The 19,550-nt window shown below is 41.9% G+C and overlaps 2 protein-coding genes across 2 annotated transcripts; one reads left to right on the forward strand and one right to left on the reverse strand.

The window, feature by feature from the left end:
- Positions 1–441: 441 nt before the first annotated feature.
- On the forward strand, positions 442–11,848 carry Exosc9 (exosome component 9). The gene is made up of 12 exons (XM_059265237.1): positions 442–564; positions 849–943; positions 1,676–1,795; positions 1,910–2,012; positions 2,544–2,681; positions 3,736–3,818; positions 5,956–6,088; positions 7,436–7,524; positions 8,407–8,553; positions 9,279–9,457; positions 11,384–11,462; positions 11,603–11,848. The coding sequence occupies exons 1-12, from the start codon at positions 499–501 to the stop codon at positions 11,682–11,684; spliced, it is 1,314 nt and encodes a 437-aa protein (XP_059121220.1). The 5' UTR covers positions 442–498; the 3' UTR covers positions 11,685–11,848.
- A 302-nt stretch (positions 11,849–12,150) lies between these two features.
- Positions 12,151–19,292, reverse strand: Ccna2 (cyclin A2). The gene is made up of 8 exons (XM_059265238.1): positions 19,018–19,292; positions 18,079–18,322; positions 16,170–16,282; positions 15,774–15,997; positions 14,557–14,764; positions 13,824–13,937; positions 12,747–12,880; positions 12,151–12,464 (listed from the first exon to the last, which is right to left on the reverse strand). The coding sequence occupies exons 1-8, from the start codon at positions 19,201–19,203 to the stop codon at positions 12,416–12,418; spliced, it is 1,272 nt and encodes a 423-aa protein (XP_059121221.1). The 5' UTR covers positions 19,204–19,292; the 3' UTR covers positions 12,151–12,415.
- Positions 19,293–19,550: the final 258 nt, after the last annotated feature.

Below are 19,550 nucleotides of genomic sequence, written 5' to 3' on the forward strand. Positions count from 1 at the left end.
GTTAGCATCCTCTGGAGATTGCCTCTACTGTGAAGTGCCGAGAAATCCCACAACCTAAGTCAGTCTGGAAGCTGGTAGAAGGCCAGAGTCAAGAGCTAGAAAAATCCCTGCTTCTTACCCCCAACCCCAACCGCGCAAGCAAGAGTTGTAGGGATAGGTGGATCGCTGTTGAGTTCCAGGACAGCCAGAGACACGCAATGACATTCTGTCTTTAAAAAACAAAACAAAACAAAACAAAAACAAAACAAAACAAAACCACAAAAAAACAGGGCTGTGCTGCAGACGCTCATCTCCTCTGCAAAGCCCCTCGGGTCCAGCCACGAACTTCTGGAAGATAAACTGCACAGCCCCTCCCAGCAGCAGCCGTCCCAGATCTCTAGCCCCGCCCACACCGCGCTCCGAAGCCGCGCGCCTGGATGACGTCAATTTTCCACGCCGGGAAGAAGCTAGCGTGCGGAGTTTTCTCGGTGCGACTTTTCTTCTGTGTGTCCCGACACTATGAAGGAAACGCCGCTCTCCAACTGCGAGCGCCGCTTCCTTCTCCGGGCCATCGAGGAGAAGAAGGTGCGAGGCCTCGGTGGCTTTGGGCGTAGACTCGGGTTGCCCGCGGGGTGGACTCCGGTGGCCCGTGGATTCATTGTCAATTTGGTCTGTGGTGTGGTGGTGGTGTGGACTGGTTCCCAGTGTGAACTCTGCCCATTTCCCCAGCCCCAGGCCAATGTTTTATCCTGGCCAATTCCTTTGAGCCGCAAGCCACCAGCATTTGTCAGTGCCAGGTGTGTTGGGGACCAGGACCAGACAAAGTTGCTACTCATAAATATGTTAAAGGAATAAATGTTTGCTTACAGCGGCTGGATGGCAGACAAACCTATGATTACAGGAACATCAGGATCTCATTCGGAACAGATTATGGATGCTGTATTGTAGAACTTGGGAAAACAAGGTAACAGGATTCAATTAGATAAAGCCACAGGAGGTATGAAAATTACTGACTCAGTTGTTCACCGAGCAGCTCAAAAATCCAATCAGTGCTTTTTTTTTTAATTTTATTTTTATTTTGCAATACAATTCAGTTCTACATATCAGCCACGGATTCCCTTGTTCTCCCCCCTCCCGCCCAGTGCTTTCTTTTATCTGATGAGAAATATCTTTCTTTAATGCAAGCCTTTTTCGTTTTCTGGTCACACTTTAACTTTTAACCACGAGTGCTTTCTGCTATAAAACATAGTGCCTTGTGATCTTTACAAATCATGTAGGCAGCTGACACTGATCACACAGAATTTGTTACCTGTATGTCTCTCATATTCTAATGTGAGGAGTGTAGATCTTGTCATCAATAAGTCTCAGTTTCCCTTTTATTCTTGAGTGATGTAAGAAGTAAGAGATTTCCTTTATACCATCCTTTTTAGGTATACATACGTGTGTGTGTGTGTGTGTGTGTGTGTGTGTGTGTGTGTGTGTGTGTGTTTCTGCACGGCATCTTACATTTAAACATTATTATTCTGTATATGCACGATTGTGTGTGGAGGCAGCTACTACATTCTATATGTAATTTCTGCTTCTTAAGTCACATTGTGTTGTTATTTAGAATTGATTGTTTTATGTTTTTCATTTCATTTTTTTAATGGAAAGGGAAGTATGTTTAGTTGACTGCTTTGTACCTTTATTTTTGCAGAGTTCTTGGGCAGGTTTCCTGTGAACTTGTTTCTCCAAAACTCAATAGGGCAACAGAAGGTATTCTGTTTTTTAACCTTGAACTTTCTCAGATGGCTGCTCCAGCTTTTGAACCTGGCAGGTATTTTGCTCTTTCTTAAGCTCCTTTAGCCATAGAAGAATTTAACAATAGTAAACTGTGGTTTTAATGCTCAGAGTTGGAGTTCATGACATTAGTTCATTCTTGTTTCCATAGGCAGTCAGATCTCTTGGTGAAGCTAAATCGACTCTTGGAAAGGTGTCTAAGAAATTCAAAGTGTATAGACACTGAATCTCTCTGTGTTGTTGCTGGTGAAAAGGTGGGAATTATGCTCCAGATTCATAACAATGGATACTGTTGTTCAGACACAAAACATTAGGGAGACTGAAAAGATGGTTCAGTGGTTAAGAGCACTGGTTGCTCTTTCAGGATCTGGCTTCAGTTCCCAGCACTTACATGTCAGTTCACAACTACCTGCAACTCTAGTTCCAGAGGATCTAACACTTAGGGTCTTTGGGGACACCAGGCATGAGTGTGGCACATACATACATGCAAGCAAATTTGCACACATGTAAAATAAAAATGAACATTAAAAAAAGCATAATTAGGTTTTAAATGTTGGAATGGTTCCATTTATTTACATATTGTCATGTTCTCAAATGACTCACATAGAAAAGTTTACTATTAGTATTTCAAGTGTTTTTCTTAAAATTAACTGCATTTCTACTGGAAAAACTGGAAGGATTAACTGCATGCTTTAATTTAAAAAAAAATGTGTGCAGTGTTACTTTTCCAGTGGCCACTGGTCGTGATCAGTTAGGATTTATTTTTATCTTAAATTCACTTTCAGGTTTGGCAGATACGTGTAGACCTCCACTTATTAAATCATGATGGAAATATTATTGATGCTGCCAGCATAGCTGCAATCGTAGCCTTGTGTCACTTCCGAAGACCCGATGTCTCTGTCCAAGGAGAGGAAGTAACGCTGGTAAGCTTCCAGGGTTCGGACTGGAACTGGTCCTATGAACGATTGGGTGCCCTAGATGTGCAGACAGGTAGTTATTAGTGGAGGCATGTGGTAGATGGTATTCAGATTTATTCTAGTATTTGTTCATGAGACAAAAACTGCAGGTGTTCAAAATTGCCCTAGAAATTTCCAGTTCCCTTACAGAAGTGTCTGTCAGTAATACCATAACCCAGCTTGGTTTTCTGAAATAGAACTCTGTGACCCTTTCTTTGGATTGACTATTAGAGGAAATGGGTTGGTTTCTGTGTAGGGTCAGCATGAGATGCTTACTCTTGAGAGGCCGGCAGTACCTGAAAAGAACTGAGATCATCAGATTTATATGTTTTCTTCAGGCCTTTTGTTCCCTAAGCCAAGTAGATGATACAAGTTCATCGAAAATGCCTGGAGCGCTTGTTAACAATGTACTGCTAGGCCCTGCTTATACAGGAGGGTAGAGTAGGACCTAAGAACTTAGACCTCTAACTCAGTGCTCAGACAATCCCAGTGCTGGTCCAGGGATCATTGTGAGAACCAGTGGTCTGTGCTGTCCTCCTCTTTTTGCCAGGTAGGTCAATTTTGATTCATATATATCACATGCTAGAATAATGGCAGTGTACTGTTTGAGCCCTGATTTGCAAAGGGAACCATCCAGTGCCCAAGTTTTCATAATGCTGTTTTGAGGCACTTTGCCAGAGCAGAATCTGAAAACTTGGAGGCCAGAACAGTGCTCCTACAGAGGAAGGAGTGTATAAGGAAATTTAAAAAAAGAGAGTGTGATTAGTTTTGCATGGAGGTAAAGCCCTTATTCTGAGAAGTGCCAGGACTCCTGTTAGCGGAGGACATACACTTTACTAAAAAGGCATCTGGGATAGAAGATTAGACATAGAGGGATGTTTTATCATCATAAAATAGGAACATAGTTGTCAAAGACATTACTTAGCTACTCACAATGAACAACTTCTTAGTGCTTGATTGCAAAGTGATTTTTGTATTTCTCATTTGCTGACTGTAAGAATTTGGCCTTGTCTTCTGACAGTATACCCCCGAAGAGCGCGACCCTGTGCCGTTGAGCATCCACCACATGCCCATCTGTGTCAGTTTTGCTTTCTTCCAGCAAGGGTAAGTGTCGCCTTGTCATGGGCTGAAGATGTAAGTATACCTAGGAATTGGATCCTGTTTATCGAAACAGGGTCTCATATCTCACGCTGGTTTTGAGCTCTCTGTACAGCTGAGTTGACGTTGAACTTCTGATCCTCCAGCCTCCACTTCCCATGTGCTGGGATTCCAGGCATCTACTGCCGTGCCTGGCCTATGTGGTGCTGGGGACTGAACTCCAGGCGTTGTGCATGCTGTGTAGCACTACCAGCTGAGCTGCCAAACTGCGGCCCCAAGCTAGGACCTCTGTTGCTCTGTTCTGATACAACCACAGACACGCTAGCCTTAATAGTAGAGCATCTAGGGCTGGAGAAATGGCTCAGAGGTTAAGAGCACTGGCTATTCTTCCAGAGGTCCTGAGTTCAATTCCCAGCAACCACATGGTGGCTCACAGCCATCTGTAATGAGATCTGGTGCCCTCTTCTGGCCTGCAGGCATACGTGCAGACAGAACACTGTATTATGATAAATAAATAAATATTTAAAAAAATACACTTCCCATCACTTTTCTGCTCATAGCATACTTACAGAATAAGAATTCAATGCGATCCTTACTTGGGCTAGACAAATGCCTTGGGAATGACATGTGAGATGTGAGCTCTCATTTGAGAAAGGGGAAGAGTTCCTCTGGACCAATGAAACGCAGGTACTGTGAAGCAGAGTAGAGGGGGTAGTTCTAGAAGCACATTGTGAGGGAAAGTGATTTGCAAACTAGAAAATTTGTTTCCTTCAGCTGTCTGGCCTTTTCTTCACAACTCCTTGTTAATCTTAGTATAAAATGGGGAGTCATATATCCACATAATGTGCTTCTAAGTAAAGCCTGAGTCCTAGATTTTCAGGAAAGTTCTTTCGTGCATAATAACTAGAAAAAGATTTCAACTTTTAGTCATTGTAGCTAATTCTATATTAGGAAAGTGGACCAGCATTATCTAGTAAAATAAAAGGTATATGCCATAAAAGTAACTTAAAATTTTCCAATAGTCACATTGAAAGGTGAGAGAAACATATCAAGTATGGAAACCAGAAATTGGGGAAGACCTCAGTGGCTTTCAGGCCAGTCTGGGCTCCATAGCAAACTCTAGGCAAAACTCAGAAACATAATGGGGTCCTTTCTGAAAACAAAATAAAAACAAGTTAAAGATTTTTTTATATTTCATCCAGGTGGTAGTGGCGCACACCCCAGTACTGGGGAGGCAGAGGCAGGCAGATTTCTGAATTCAAGGCCAGCCTGGGCTACAGAGTGAGTTCCAGGAAAGGCACAGAACTTCGGAGAAACCCTGTCTTGAAAAACCAAAAAAATTTTTTTACATTTCTTTTAACCTTATAGATGTAATTTTTTTTTTTTTTTTTTTTTTCTAAGACAGGGTTTCTCTGTGTAGTTTTGGTGCCTGTCCTGGAGCTTGCTCTGTAGACCAGGCTGGCCTGGAACTCACAGAGATCTGCCTGGCTCTGCCTCCTGAGTGCTGGGGTTAAAGGCGTGTGCCACCACCGCCCGGCATAAAATATTTTCATTCTACTATATACCAGTATTTTAAAAATTATTCAAGATTTTGCATTCATCTATTTGCACTGAGTATTTTTTGTTTTGTTTTGTTTTGTTTTTCAAGACAGGGTTTCTCTGTGTAGCTTTGGCGCCTTTCCTGGAACTCACTTTGGAGACCAGGCTGGCCTCGAACTCACAGAGATCCTCCTGCCTCTGCCTCCCGAGTGCTGGGATTAAAGGCGTTGCACTGAGTATTTTATATCCGCAGTTGGAGTAGCCCAGTGCCCGTGTGTCTGCCAGCACTGCAGAAACAGGCAGCCTCAGTGCCACTTGAAAATGAACCAAATTAATGTTATCTAAGTCTTTATTAATGAGCCAGAAGTCATTTTATCAAAGAGATGGTATAAGTATTGGGTTATATGTTATTTAAATTTCAGTCTGACTTAGTGTGGTTTCATTGTAATGGCCAGAGAAATATACATTCCATGTAACTGAAATTGCTGAGTTAAAGTGACTCAGCTCCTTCAGAGTTGATTTTGGACGCTAACTTTAAAAAACCCATTCTAGAAACAGCACTCAGCTTCAGATATGTTTCAGGACCATTTAACATTTGTTTCAGAACATATTTATTGGTGGACCCCAATGAGCGAGAAGAACGAGTAATGGATGGCTTGCTGGTGATCGCCATGAATAAGCATCGAGAAATTTGTACTATTCAGTCTAGTGGTGGGATAATGCTGCTCAAAGACCAGGTTGGTGCCTTGACTAGTTTCCTGTAAGAGGTCTCTTTTCAGAAGTTTTATTGTTACTTCATTTATCTTAAAATTATCTTTTTTTTTTTTTTTTTTTTTTCTGTTTTTCGAGACAGGGTTTCTCTGTGTAATATCTCTGACTGTCCTGGATAATTACTCTATAGACCAGGCTGGCCTCAAACTCAAAGAAATCTGCCTGCCTCTGCCTCCTGAGTGCTGTGATTAAAGGCATGCATCCTTAATTGAACCTCATAGCTTAGTTATCTTTTAACCAAAAGCTGCAGGGTACTTTTGATAAGTAAGTCTAATTATGTTAGAATCTGGTTTTAGTACAGACATTACATTCTAACAGGTGGCCGTGAGTTATCCTTCCTATCCTTGTCCTCCCTAGATTTGTCCTTCCTTCTAGGATCTGACTGGAGGAACACCTTAGTTCCTTCAGTGAAGAAAGACTCATATTACTGCTTTGTAAAGTATTACATGCAGACATTAAGAGAAAACTAAGTTTTGGAATTTGGACACAACCAGCAGTGATACTCAAACCCAGCCATCTATCAGATTCACGAGGTTGTTAGAAAACAGGGTGCCATGTAGCATTATAAGCATTATGTCCAAGGGAGCTGTTTCAGTTCAGATTTTAGCTGATCTTTATAGCCTTTGGGAGACTCATCTCTGGGTCTCTGTACATTAGGGGATGATTCTATTGCTGGTGCTGTAGAAAGGATGGAAGGATAAATGTATAGGCAGATTATAGGTGTCTGGGATACAGAGTGCTCAGTGAATGTTATGTTCCATTATTGTCATCAGCACCACTGTTGATTCTGTTTCTGTGGATTGCTGACACAGAAAAGAAGTCTGTATTCCTGAGCATTTTATCTGTGGTCTCTGTGGTGTCTTAACTGTTGCCTAAGAAGGTGCTCAATGCCGGGGCGGTGGTGGCACACGCCTTTAATCCCAGCACTCGGGAGGCAGAGCCAGGTGGATCTCTGTGAGTTCGAGGCCAGCCTGGGCTACAAAGCAGATCCAGGAAGGCACCAAAACTACACAGAGAAACCCTGTCTCGAAAAAAACAAAAACAAAAAAAAGTGCTCAAGTCTGTTCCCTTAATGTGCTAGACCTTCAAAATTTAACTGATTTTCAGATTTTTTTTTTTTTTTGTGGAGTTGAGGATCGAACACAGGGCCTCGCGCATGCTAGGCAACCACTGTATTTACTGTGCCTTAACCTCATATTTGGAAAAGAAATGCTTAAAGTGTAAAGGTAGAAAATTCGTGTCATGGTTTTGGTTTCATTAGAAAAAGCCATTTAATTCGTTGTCTTTAACTAACAGCTCAAATTTACAAACAGGTTTTGAGATGCAGTAAAATAGCTGGTGTGAAAGTAGCAGAAATTACAGAGCTAATACAGAAAGCTTTGGACAATGACCAGAGAGTTAGGTAAGTGTAACTTCTCAGAACTGTGTATGCTCTTTAAATGCATGTTTCCTAAGGGCTTTTATCACACAAGGGCAGCCGTATAATTTCATAGTTGGTCTTTACTTTAATCTCAGTTGTATATACTAGTATTTAGTTGAGATTTTATTCTAAAAAGTCACAGAAGTGTTTTCTTAGAAGTGAACATGTTCTTATGAAAAAAGAATCTAATAACTCAAATTAATAGAACAGGCTGGTTCATAGCTCTACTTCCTGTTACCTTAAGCAACAAATAGCCAGCACTTCAGTGTACTTTCTTGTTCTGTGGAGGTTTAGAGACTATACTTCAAGTACCTAGTACATATGCAGCAGAGCTTCAGTAATTATGGTGACATCTGTCTTGATAACTATGGTAGTATTCAAGTTTGATTCCCATTGCTGTGATAAAACACTGACCAAAAGCAACTTAGGGGAGGAAAGGATTTATTTGCTTACAGTTCCAGATCACAGTTGCCAATGAGGAACCTGGAGGCAGGCCTCCTTGCTAGTTCCTGTAGCTCATCTCTACTGGGGAACTCGCTCAAAGCTGATCAAGTACAGCTGAGACCAGAATGCTAATTGCTGGCTCACAGGCTCAGGCTCAGCTACCTTTCTTATACAGCACAGGACTAGCTGCCCAGGGAATGGTACCCCTCAGAGAGAGCTGAGCCCTCTTTCATCAATTTGTGGTCTGATTAGGGCCTCCCTTCTCTTGACTCTAGGCTGTGTCAAGTTTACAGTTAAAGCTAACAAGGACAAGTGGTGAAGTTAAGAAAGTTTATTTCTTATCTACCAAAGCCAAAATAGTAATCTTTTTCTCTTTTCCTACTGTCATCTCCAAAAACCCAAACCCAAACCCACATACAGGAAAGAAGGTGGAAAGTTTGGCTTTGCAGAGTCGATAGCAAACCAGAGGATCACAGCATTTAAAATGGAGAAGGCCTCTGTTGATACCTCCAACATAGAGGAGAAAGCAGAAGAAATTATTGCTGAAGCTGAACCTCCTCCAGAAGTGTATCTAATATTGGGGTGGTTTTTACAGTAACAAGATGCATATAATTTTTTTTTGTTTGTTGTATTAAGGCTATAATGTGCATATTGAAATTTGCTTTGGGGGAATTCAAACTGTAAGAGAAAAATATGCCATATTAAGTGACATCTAGCTTCTCTCAGCTATCTCTAAAAAACACATTTTTCTATTTTAAGAACCACCTTAGAGCTGGGGGATGTAGCTCATTGGTACTGCACTTTTCTAGCTATGAATAAGGCTCTGGGTTCCATTCCAGTACTGTAGGAAAATACAAACAAAATTCCAGCATTCATTTCCCTTTGAGAAACTACTTCAATACTGATAACATGGCCAAATTCTTTATATGGTATTACATAATCTTGAAGTCATTCATTACCAAATTACTATCAGGTTGATTATTGGTGATGTCCAATTATAATGTTATTCAGCCATCTGTACTATAGTTTTATTTTTATTCCTAAGAATTTGTGGGACACATGCAGCCATCTTGTAAGAAAATAGCTCATTAGATAGCAATTTGGTTTTTTGAGACAGGGTTTCTCTGTGTAGCTTTGCACCTTTTCCTGGATCTCACTCTGTAGACCAGGCTGGCGTCGAACTCACAAAGATCCACCTGCCTCTGCCTCCCGAGTACTGGGATTAAAGGAGTGCACCACCACCGCCCGGCTAGATAGCAATTTGGGATATTCAGTTTTCTTAACTTGTTCAGTGTTTCTGAACCTGTGCTGTGGACTCCTGGAACTGCCCAGATTGGAGATGGAATAGGAAACTCCTGGGGTGACCTAGAAGACTCTGAGAAGGAAGAGGAGGAAGGGGGCATTGATGAATCGGTCATTCTTGATGATACAAAGATGGACACTGGAGGAGTTCCTGATACTGGAAGCCAAGGTAGGTGATGCTTTTGGCTTTTAATGTATATTATAGAGACAGCTATAGATATAAACTATATAAACTGTACATAAGCTAGTACATATGTAAAGAGGTATCTTTATGGAGATTGTAGATCATACATAGGGATATTTCCTGTTTTGGAAGGCTAAATATTTTGAGATTTAGTGGTATGTGTTGGCATGTACATGATAGCAATACTTTTTTTTTTCTGGAGCTGAGGACCAAACCCAGGGCCTTGCGCTTGCTAGGCAAGCACTCTACCACTGAGCTAAATCCCCAACCCCTCGATAGCGATACTTTTAAACAATTAAAAAAAATTACATCTGGTCAGGTGTGGTGGCATACACCTTTAATCTTAGCACTGGGGAGACACAAGCAGGAAGATCTCTTTCTACATAGGGAGTTTGAGGACAGCAAGAACTAAATAGAGATCCTGTCTCAAACAAACAAAAAACTATTCATGGACATTTGAAGGTTTTTCCTAAAGGTTTCATCTCTGTAAGTGGCATTGTTTGACTCAAACAAAAAAAAGCTCATTATGTGGGTCAGAGAGGTAGGTGGCTCAGCTATGAAGATACTTAATGCTCAATAAGACTGACAAGAGTTTGGATCCTAGTGTCCACATCTCTGTATTCCAGCTCCAAGGGAACCAACACTGTCTTCTGGTCTGTGTAGACCAGCACACATGTGTACTTACACTATGACACAGTAGAATTTTCAGTAGAAATTTTCTACTGAATTTTCTATGGTAAGAAATGTTCTTGGGGTTGGGGATTTAGCTCAGTGGTAGAGCACTTACTTGCCTAGCAAGCGCAAGGCCCTGGGTTCAGTCCTCAGCTCCAGAAAAAAAAAAAAAAAAAAAAAAAAAGGGACAAAATAAGAAATGTTCTTTATGTGCATTGTCCAGGATAGCAGCCACTGTTGTTTACCTATTGAACATTTGAAATGTGGCTTGTCTGAGAAACTGAATTTTAAATGTGAGTTAATGTAATTGGCCACATTAGCAGCAGTGACTGTCATTAGAATAGAAGCCCCTAGAAAGGTTTTACTGTGTTATCATTCTTCCATTTAGTGTATGAATGCATATATGTGCCTAGGTATGCATATGCTGGAGTTCCAGGAGGTATGTGGGTGCTGGGAACTGAACTCAGACAATTTACTAGAGCAGATGAACTCTGTGGTAGACAGCAAGGAGAACTGAACTCCGATAGTTTACCAGAGCAGTGTGCACACTGTGGTAGACAGCAAGGGGCTGGCTGGTGATTCTGCTGATGCACATTCTTCCTATCTTCATAGAAGAGAATTGTTGGTTTAATTCGGTAAATGGGAGAGTTTTAAAATAATTTGGTCTATTAAATGCTGCATAGAATCCCTTATCCAGTTGGTTTAACCACCTCACTGTTACATATGTATATCTGTCTAAGGTTTAGTATGGTTTACAGATAGCTAAGATAACTAGGATGATGGAGAAGGTAGAGCTTTCCTAAAGCATGTGAACAAAGAATGCTGAGACAAGAATACACAGCCAGCCAAATGGGCAAGGGATTGATTTGCATGCTTTATTTACATATATATATAATTAATATTAAAGAGAAAAACGGGCAAACAAAACAGTTTTCTACATTTTTCATGGTCAGCCCTGGTAGTAATAAACCAGACCATCTTGGCCTACATAAGTCCTCTTTAAAAAAAAAAAAAAAAAAAAAAAAAGCCTACAGAAAATAGGATTTTTACAATTTTTTTTTTTTTTTTTGAGAACTGCAAGGAGCTACTTGAAATAGGGTAAGATTTGAAAAGAGCATGTATATATGCCTCCAGCCAGCAGAGCTTGAGCTGTCTGTGTGTGGAAATGGGAGCGAGCATTAGGACCTACGTCTGATGTGGATAAGTAGTTACTTCTACTTTTTTGGTGTTTTCTTAAAGGTGCCCCTATAGTGCTGTCAGATAGTGAAGAAGAAGAAATGATCATTTTGGAACCAGATAAGAATCCAAAGAAAATCAGGTAACAGATTTCTGTTTCTTTCAAATATACATAAAAAACAGAACCTAGTTCTGTAAAACAAGATGCCTTTAGAGTTCCAGTGATCCGGTCGGTCCAGGATTCAGCGGGCATACAGTGAGCTGTCATTACTTTATTCACAGAGCTCAGACCACCAGTGCAAGAGAAAAGGCACCAAGTAAAAGTCAAGGGAAAAGGAGGAGGAAGAAGAGAACTGCTAATTAAGGCTAAAATGGTATTTTTATATGTATATACTACTAAAAGGATATTTATTCAGTGCTGTAACAGCCCTGGGTATTTTTTTATTTGAAAATCCATTATAAGAACTGAACTTTGATAAATTGTTTTGTCTTTAACATTATGCTTTGAATAAACTTTCTGTACAACTTTTCTGTTGCACAAAAATCTTCTAACCCATGTTATTTGTTAAATAAAGTATTTTAGTAAACTACTGTAACTTATGCAGAGCTGAATGAGTCTGGGGATCTCTACTATACAGAAGAGTCTAGTTTTCCTATTTTATGACCAAGGCAGCAAATGTCAGAATTGGAAGGTCCGTTTCCCTGAAATGTTTCAGTTTTAGAAAGTTTTTCCACCCTCACTAAATAATAACAAACCAAGTTAGCTTTTCCAAGAGACATTATGAGTCTTTTTTTTTCTTTTCTTTATCTCAAATTAACTTTGACTTGCAAAGATTTCCAAATCAATTTATTCTTATCCTGACAGTTGGCAGCACCAATGTTAACAAAACCAATTAAAATTAGCCAAGTATCTAAGATAGACAATGTACAAAAGATATACAAATTAAAACCATTTAAAAAGCAATGGATACCATAATTTGTCTGTGGCTATACCATCTACATTCTCAAATGATTGTAAAATTAAAACTCAAGATAAAAACTGTACAGTGTGAACTCCGAGTGACTCCCATTTTAAACAAAGGTAGTCTTTCATTCTTACACATTTAGTGTCTCTGGTGGGTTGAGAAGAGAAACACCATGATATCTGTTGAGTAGAAGGAGAAAAAAAACCTTTAGTAAACATTCATTGGGGAGATCACAGAACAATTTATGTACTCCCAGACTGGAGAAATGCTATTTCTATTTGATTAGACTGATGAGTTGAGAATCATTTGATACTCAGAACATGTGCACCCATCCCCTACCAGATGCAAGGGGGAAAATACCATGTACAGCATCTTCCTAACACACGAATAACTATCTTACTGAGGCAGCTGTGGCAGACTACTGTACCCTTCCTTCAGGGAATAAAGAATCTGATTCTTACTTTGAATGTTTGTACTTTTCCCTTATTGACTGTTGGGCATGCTGTGGTGCTCTGAGGTAGGTCTGGTGAAGGTCCATGAGACAAGGCTTAAGACTTTCCAGGGTATATCCAGTCTTTTGTACCAATGACTCAGGCTATAGAAAAAAAGACAACCATTGAGTTTTTAGTAACAGCACAGGGCACTGACCAATGCACTCATAGTTGATCGTAATGTTGGCACTAATCTTTTAATATGTTTCAGCTCACTCCATCTTTTAATTTTGACTGTAGGACTACTACCACTGCTAGCAGCAGGCAATTATCCAAGATTCTTGAAGCAGAGCTTTCTGCCCAACCCAAAGCAGCATTAGTATGTGGTGGTATTGTGTTCCCCAAAATATTGTGCACACTAATAAACTAATCTGGGGTCAGAGACAGAACAGCCACTAGATACAAAGGCAGGAAAATAGTGGCACTCACACCTTTAATCCTAGCATTCCAGAGGTAGAAATCCCTCTGGATCTCTGTGAGTTCAAGGCCACATTGGAAACAGCCAGGCATGGTGACATACGCCTTTAATCCCAAGAAGTGAACCTTTAATCCCAGAGGCAAAAACAAAAAGATATATAAGGCGTGAAGACCAGAAACTAGAAGCATTTGGCTGGTTAAGCTTTCTGGCTTTCAAGCAGCAGTTCAGCTGAGATTCATTCTGGATGAGGACTCAGAGGCTTCCAGTCTGAGGAAACAGGATCAGCTGAGGAACTGGCGAGGTGAGGTGGCTGTGGCCTGTTCTGTCTCTCTGATCTTCCAGCGTTCACCCCAATACCTGGCTCAGGTTTGATTTTATTAATAAGAACTTTCGCAGGGGGTTGGGGGTGGGGTGCACGCCTTTAATCCCAGCACTCGGGAGGCAGAGCCAGGCGGATCTCTGTGAGTTCAAGGCCGACCTGGGCTACAGAGTGAGTTCCAGGAAAGTGCAAAGCTACACAGAAAAACCCTGTCTCGAAAAACCAAAAAAACAAAACAAAACAAAAAAAACAAAAAACCTTTTAAGATTCATGCTACATTAATACTTGTGAAGGCAACTGTTATACGTACCCAGCTTTGTCCTGTGACTGTATAGAGTGCTAAGTGAAAGGCAGCTCCAGCAATAAGTGATGGCAAATACTTTAGGTATGGGTCAGCATCTATCAAACTTAATTCTCCCAAAAACTGGAATAAAAAACAAAAAGAATTAACTATAATCACTATAGCTGTTAAGACTTAAATTTGAATCCTTGCATCCTGACCATTTTTCCTGTCTTTGATGCTCACTAGTCCTGTGTCTGTCCTGGTAAAATTATTCCAATGTTTTGCTCCATCCTCAGCTTACATTTCTGCCCCTTAACTTAAAACATCTACCAGGATGTTCTCTTTAAACCACCGGTGTTTTTCTGACAAGGTCACTTCTGGGTATCCATTGGGAAATTCTCTCCTGGACCTCTCCTGGTGTTATATACCCAGAATATCGCTAAATTACTTATAATACCTAATAAATAATCAGTACATACATAGGTACACTGTGTTTAGAGCTATACTTATCCAGTACATAGGCAGTTACCTTTAATGCCCGTTGGCTGACTTCATAAGCACCGAATCCACAGATAGAGGACAACTGTGTATTATTTATCTTTTGCTAGCTATAGGTTTTTCTGTGTACTGGAATAGTAACTGTCTGAAAACAATCTCTTAAGCAATGCTATACAATAATACCAGGGCTAATTACAACCTAAAAAAAAAAAAAAAAAGCCCATAAAATGAACTCACCATTGCTAAGCTTCAATGAACTCACCATTGCTAAGCTTTCAACTTTGCAGTTTGCAGGCTGCTGGTGCAGGAAGTATTGGGTAAGAAACTGATTTATTGTTGGTGCAGCTAAGTCAAAAGCAAGGACTTTCAATACTAGGTGCTCCATTCTCAGAACCTGCTTCTTGGAATAGGTATCATCTGTTATATACACAAACTCTGCTACTTCTGGGGGGTATATTTCTTCAAACTTTCTACAACAAAAGAAATTTTTAAGTTGAGTTTTCTCAAAAGCAGGCTTTGTCTTAATCTAAATGTTTGGGCTGTATAGACTCAAGACTCACTTCCATCAACCACATCCCCACTAACAGTCGACCACCATCTCTAGTTGCGATGATCAACAGCCAATCAGTGAGGGGCTTCTGGTATACCTCCTATGTAGTCAGAGGAAATGATGATTTGTAAGCTTTCCAAGACGGGGAACAAGGACAGAGTAGCTAAAAACTTAGATAATCTAAAGTTTCGGGAAAATAATGTTTTACTTTACTTTTTTTTTTCCCGCCAACAAGACAGGGTTTCTCTGTAGTTTTGGTGCCTGTCCTGGATCTTGCTCTGTAGACCAGGCTGGCCTCGAACTCAGAGATCTGCCTGACTCTGCCTCCCAAGTGCTAGGATTAAAGGTGTGTGCCACCACCACCTGGCAATGTTTTACTTTTAAATGTCATTTCTATATCCTGATGGAGGGAAGATATACTTATACTCCAGTAACTACTTTATTGTGGAACAGTTTTTTTTTTCCTTTTAAACTTTAAACTGTGATCTAGTCTAAAATGTGGATGGTCTATGCCCATTCAAGGCACATGAAATCCAAATCTAGAAAGTTTTATGTTCTAGACTAGGAAAATAGTTTTATCCTCTACTCCCAGAGGTGCTCCCTACCCCAGTTGTCCCTAAAACTGCCAGTGTTAAGATGTTAAGAGTTAGAAATCTTAACTTATTCCCTTCATTATAAAATAGTAAGTGGGGGTTGGAGAGATGCCTCAATGGTTAGAGCACTGGCTGAGACCCAGGTTCAATTTCCAGCACCAGCATGATGACTCATAAAAATGTCTATAGCACCAGTCTTGAGATCCAGTGCCCTCTTCTGGCCTCAGCAGGCATTACACATATTTGCTACAGATACACGCAGGCAAAACACCCAAAAAGTATAAACGGGGGTGGTGGTATTGGAGGATGACTTTGAATTAAACTAGCTGTACTTACGAAGCTAGCAGCATAGCAGCAGTGCCCACAAGCTGAAGCTTCCCTCTTAGCACAGACATGGAAGAGAGGAACCGATCAATGTAGTTCACAGCCAAATGCAAGGTCTCATTCTGTAATTTATATTCTTCTCCCACTTCAACCAGCCAGTCCACAAGGATGGCCCGCATACTGTTGGTGATGTCTGGCTGCTTCTTCATATAACCCACTTTAGGTTTACACTTAACCTGAAGAAAAACTCAGTATTGTTAAAACTCTAATTAGGTTACTTTACCATTCACAAAGATGCTATTAATATACACTGTAAACATAAGTTTAGCATTAGAGTAACTCACTAGTAATTAGATGTCAACATTATCCTTTCAATTTTATTTAGTCATTTTTAATGAAGAGCCTTACCTCCATTTCCCTAAGGTATTTGTGAATATCTTCATGATAGTCGGGTACTTCATTAACACTCACCGGCTTTTCGTCTTCTAAGACAATAGACATATCCATAGCATGTGGTGATTCTGTGTATGATATTAAAACCAAAGTATTTATCTCTCCCAACTGAACAGACCCTCTGGCAAAGCAACAGAGTCCTATTCTGGTCTTAGTATTTCTGTCTACATAGATTTAGGATGAACTTAATTCCGAAAAAAGAAACACAGTACAACAATGGGCTACTAAGAGGACTGAGAATTACCTTAAAGTGTCATCTTCCACAAGAGAAGAATAGATGGTACAGTGCTTCTGTTACGACAGAATGCTTAACAAAGTTTTGAAATAAGGATTTTTTTGTCTTAAGGGACTTAGTGTTTGTGAAAACAGGGTCTCATTTCTGTAGCTCAGGCTAGCAATCCTGCCTCAGTGTCCTGAGTGCTAGTTACAGGCATGAACACACTCAGTTCTAGTTTTTACCATTTAAATTACCTTTTGGGAGCCGGGCAGTGGTGGCACACGCCTCTCTGAGTTCGAGGCCAGCCTGGGCTACCAAGTGAGTTCCAGGAAAAACGCGCAAAGCTACACAGAGAAACCCTGTCTCGAAAAACCAAAAAGCCGGGTGGTGGTGGTTCACGCCTTTAATCCCAGCACTTGGGAGGTAGACAGGTGATCTCTGTGAGTTCGAGGCCAGCCTGGTCTACAAAGTGAGATCCAGGACAGGCTCCAAAGCTACACAGAGAAACCCTGTCTCGAAAAAAAAAAACAAAAAAAACCAAAATTACCGTTTGGGGTAAAAGAAATTTCCATTTTTTCTTGCCAGAGCACCTTGAATTAAGAAAAAGCTACAAAATTTCTAGATGTGCACATCTGTAACCCTAAGATGGGGGCGGGGTGGGGGTGGTGGAGAATAGTCAGATCCCTGGAGCTTGATGGCCAACCAGTCTAGCCAAATCAGTGCCTTCCAATGAGACTTTCTAATAAAAAAATGAGATGGAAATGTAGTTAAAGATATCCCAAAGTCAGGTACACCTTTGGTCTTCACATGTACCAGCATGGGCAGGCATACCCCATCCCCTGACACACACATAGCATAAGGCAGAGAGTGATAGAAACCAACATCCTGATAGATACACCTCTGGTCTCCACACAGTGAGATCACAGCAACAGTAGAACTGTCTGCAGCAGCTACTCTGCCTTCCTTGTGCATTAGTGTCTGACCTGCATCAGATGAGCATTCAAATTGATTTTAAAGGCATGGCAGATACCACAATGCTTGAAACTGTAGCTTCAAGTAGCACTGTCAGGAGAGGCATGTTAAGAAGTGAGTCATAAATACAACTGAAATCTATTCTCCCAGCCAAACATGTATTAAGTCAGATTAAAATAAGCATTTAAAATCTAATTAAAATTGATAGTTTGCAGGGCCGCCTGCCTGTTAAGGATGAGTCCTTTTGTAGGTCACTAGGTCTAAGTACTAGCCATGCGATCTGAGATACTCTTTTAAGCCCACTGCAGTAATCCTAACCTACTGTTATGATCAGGTAAGACAGTCGTAGCTGGGCATGGTGGCACACATCTTTAATCCTGGCACTTGGGATCTCCGAGTTTGAGACTAGCCTGGTCTACAAAGCGAGTTCCAGGACAGCTCTGGCTACACAGAGAAACCCTGTCTAGAAAAAACAAAACAAAATGACATAGTCTTAAAGCTGAAAGTAACTAACCCAATCAACTAATTTGTTAGTTTGATAAAGATCTTTTTAAAAGTACCAAGCAGGGCCTGTAATCTAGAATTTGGGAGGCTGAGGCAGGTTGGTTTGAGTTCAAGACTAGCCAGAGCTACAGATTGAGATCCTGTCTCAAAAATAAAAAGCAAAAACCTTACCAAAACTGCCATCCATTGGATAATCAAGAGGTACCAGTGGTTTTCTTGCTCCGGGTAAAGAGACCGCTGCATTGAAAGCCAGGACATCTTCACACTGTGTTTCTTTATGCTCAGCTGGCCTCTTCTGGGTCTCTTCTGGTTCATCCACATGAATAGTAAAGGCAGGCTGTTTACTGTTTGCTTTCCAAGAAGGACCAACAGCAACATGTTCATCGTTTATAGGAAGGTCCTTAAGAGGCGCGACCTAAAAAGGAATTTAATAGAATTTTGCTTTCTTGCCCCGTGGGTCTCAGCTTTTATTCCCAAAACCTCTATTAGGAAAAATAAACTTCTTGAGGCAAAGCTCAGATAAATAATAGTTTGAGTAATCCAAGATAAAGGGTGGACCGATTTGTCACAGCCATTCCTACAAAGGCTATAAATAGAACTGATTGGAATTACAAACTAACCAAGGCTATAAGTTTAGGGGAAAGTACTGATTCACAACTTTAGCCCCAGGGTGGAGCAAAAATGCAGGTCTGGCTAAAATGGCGGAATTTACCAAGCAAAATATTGCTTTATATTCTTCCTTGAAATAGAGGTAATCTGTGAAGCAGATGGTGAGGGGGAAGGGATCTGGATCTGGATCCTAAGGCAATGTCTGTCTTTAAAAGTGGAGGGAAAGGCACACAGCTGAGCGAAGTCGACACGCGCGGGGGCGGGGGGTTGGGGGAAATCGCTCGGTATGACCCCGGGCATTTTTGGAAAGAAGCCGCCACTACTGCTGAAGGGCGGCATACAAGGGTCGGCAGGGCTTGTGGGGCTATTTGGTAGAAACCCCGGGACCACGCAGACTGCAGGCCGATTGCCCCTAGTAAGCGCAGCGTGCTTTCTGGCCCTCTCTGCTAAACCCAGGCCCTCTCTCGCCCGGCCCTCCCACCGACCCTCGCGCCCTTTTACCCGCCGAGTCTTGAGTCTCTGCTGCGGCGCGTTTCCCCGCGCGTTCCCGGCCTTCAGCGCCGCCTGCGCCCGCGGCTGCTGGGCTGGCGCCCCCTTCTCGGGGTTGACATTCTCCTGGTCTTCCTGATGGAGCGAGAGCAGGGCCGAGCCCGCCTCGCGACCCGACTGTCTCGAGCTGCCCGGCATCGCGGCTCCGGTCGGGATCCGTCGGCGGCAGAGCGTGCACTGCGCCCGCAGCTCCCAGGCTGCGCGGGACCCTGGCGGCCGACGCGCGGAGCTGGCGCTGCGGGCGGGCGGGCGGGCGGGCGGAGCTAGAGCCCAGGTGCCGCGAGCAGCGCGCTGGCCGCCGGCTGTTCGAGCAGTTCAAGTAGCCCGCGACTATTGAAATGGACCAATCAGGGCGCCCGGGGCTCGTGACGTCACCAGCAGCGCCGCGTCGCCGCGAGCGAAGGCCCGACGGGAACCAAGCGGGGCGGGCGCCCGAGGACGCGCCTGCGCGAGGAAGGGCGGGGTGGGCGCCAGCCTCCGGCGAC

This window comes from Peromyscus eremicus, chromosome 6 (genome assembly GCF_949786415.1).
Source record: "Peromyscus eremicus chromosome 6, PerEre_H2_v1, whole genome shotgun sequence".
Lineage (NCBI taxonomy): Eukaryota > Metazoa > Chordata > Mammalia > Rodentia > Cricetidae > Peromyscus > Peromyscus eremicus.

Bases quoted from the DNA above. Each gene is read 5' to 3' on its own strand.
- Exosc9 (XM_059265237.1), top strand. From the start codon at position 499: ATGAAGGAAACGCCGCTCTCCAACTGCGAGCGCCGCTTCCTTCTCCGG. The intron at 3,819-5,955 runs GTAAGTGTCGCC...CATTTGTTTCAG, and splicing joins TTTGCTTTCTTCCAGCAAGG to AACATATTTATTGGTGGACC. The intron at 11,463-11,602 runs GTAACAGATTTC...CTTTATTCACAG, and splicing joins AAGAATCCAAAGAAAATCAG to AGCTCAGACCACCAGTGCAA.
- Ccna2 (XM_059265238.1), bottom strand. From the start codon at position 19,203: ATGCCGGGCAGCTCGAGACAGTCGGGTCGCGAGGCGGGCTCGGCCCTG. The intron at 18,323-19,017 runs GTAAAAGGGCGC...ATTCCTTTTTAG, and splicing joins AGAGACTCAAGACTCGGCGG to GTCGCGCCTCTTAAGGACCT. The intron at 16,283-18,078 runs GTAAGGTTTTTG...TATCATACACAG, and splicing joins TCCAATGGATGGCAGTTTTG to AATCACCACATGCTATGGAT.